General features: G+C 63.8%; 1 protein-coding gene across 1 annotated transcript in view; it reads left to right on the forward strand.

Annotated features, from left to right (window-relative positions):
- The window catches only part of R3HDM2 (R3H domain containing 2), a 23,999-nt gene extending 22,375 nt beyond the window's left edge, over nucleotides 1-1,624 (forward strand). The window contains exons 24-25 of the mRNA XM_019504666.1: nucleotides 213-281; nucleotides 1,023-1,624. Of these exons, the coding sequence (XP_019360211.1) occupies nucleotides 213-281; nucleotides 1,023-1,369 (416 nt within the window). The 3' untranslated portion in view covers nucleotides 1,370-1,624. The remainder of the gene's footprint in view (nucleotides 1-212; nucleotides 282-1,022) is intronic.
- The last annotated feature ends 19 nt before the right edge of the window (nucleotides 1,625-1,643 follow it).

The raw sequence follows: 1,643 nt of genomic DNA on the forward strand, positions 1-1,643 counted from the left end.
AGTAGGTGCTTAACAACTGTGGATTCAGAAAGGGAAAGGTAGTAATTTAGCTTTATTCCCTCCAGAGAGAGGGAAGTAATTGAGTAATAGTTGGCAACCTTTAAGTCAGTAGGCCAGATTGATCGAGTTCAGGTCAGAGATGGGCTGGAAGGTGATTGGGTGGGCAATAAGACCAGAGTGCTACTGCTACTTTTTCCACATCTAGCACACAGAAAGCACCAACAGGGGCAAGAGGCAGGCCCTCAAGTCCGCATCCACTGACCTCGGGACCAGCGACGTAGGCAAGTGACACCCCCCAACCCCCAGGGTGCGTCTGGGAGGGGCACGGGGTGTAGAGGCTGGTGCCCGGACTTGTTTTTCCTTTGTGCCCAGCCAGGGCATCTTGGCCAGTGCCTCTTCTGCTCTGTGCCTCAGTTTCTCTGCCCACAAAGCTGCTCACGGGGCAGCTCCTGCCACAGCTGAACCCTAATGCATGGGCAGGGAATGCCCCCCCACCCTCCCCCGCCTTCCTTGCTTCCAGCTTTGTGGGGGGCAGGGCATGGTCGGGGGCTGGGAGCCAGGCTGCCTGCGTTCTGTCCTGGCTAGCTCCACCGTAGGAGCTGGCTCAGTGCTTGCTATTGGGACCCTCCATGACACCCCCGTCCTGCAGGACAGCTGCGGGCCACGTTGCAGCGCCACCATGGAGCCTTTTGCTCTCTCCACCCCCTGCTCCCCATCCCCCCCCATGAAACTGGAGCCAGGAGGGGGCGTTTGCTGTGCCCGGGTTAATATTAGCAAGGAATTCAGCCAGCCGGGTCCAGGGGCAGCTGGGGCCTTCCTGCTAGGCAGGGCCATGGGTGAGAGTGGCTGGCACGGGCACTGCCGGAACCTGTCCCCAGCTGCAGCCGTCACAAAATCACCTCCATGCCCAGGCCTCGCCCGCTGTACTGGGGATGAACCCAGGCATCTGGACTCCTAGATCCCTTTAGGGCTGGGGAGGGGCCCCCCTGTGGCCCCCCTGGCTGACACCCGTATCCCCACAGTGCCGGGCCGTGTGCTCGAGGTGACGGACCTGCCCGAGGGCATCACGCGCAGCGAGGCCGACAAGCTCTTCACGCAGCTGGCTATGGCGGGTGCCAAGATCCAGTGGCTGAAGGAGACACGGGGCCGGCGCGGGGCAGGCACAGGGGCTGGGGACGGGTGCGTGGGGCCCGAGAATGGGCGGCACCCCGACCTGGCGGCACTCTACACGGTGGTGGCTGTGTTCCCCAGCCCCCTGGCCGCCCAGAACGCCTCGCTGCGCCTCAACACGCCGCTCAGCCGCTTCCGCCTGCGCGGCGCCAAGCGCCACTACGACCTGCGCGTGCTGGAGCGCGCCAGCTCCCAGTAGGGCCCCCGCCGGGCTGGGGGCTGCGCTGGACTTCTGGCCCCCGGAGCCTCCCCGCGCGCCTCTGCTTTTGTTCGCCCCGTTTCTTTCTGGAGATATTTATATGGACACGATGAAGAGGAGACAGTGATTTGTTCCTGCCGCTGCCCTTTGATTTTGGAGTGAGAGGTCCTCGCCTGGACCCCCATAACCCCCCTGGCCTGGCCTGGATCCCCCCTGCCCTGGACCCCACCACAGACCCCTTGCCCCAGCCTGCACCCCCCACAGACCCCCCCAG

Source organism: Gavialis gangeticus, unplaced genomic scaffold (genome assembly GCF_001723915.1).
Source record: "Gavialis gangeticus isolate Ggan-Ray unplaced genomic scaffold, GavGan_comp1, whole genome shotgun sequence".
Lineage (NCBI taxonomy): Eukaryota > Metazoa > Chordata > Crocodylia > Gavialidae > Gavialis > Gavialis gangeticus.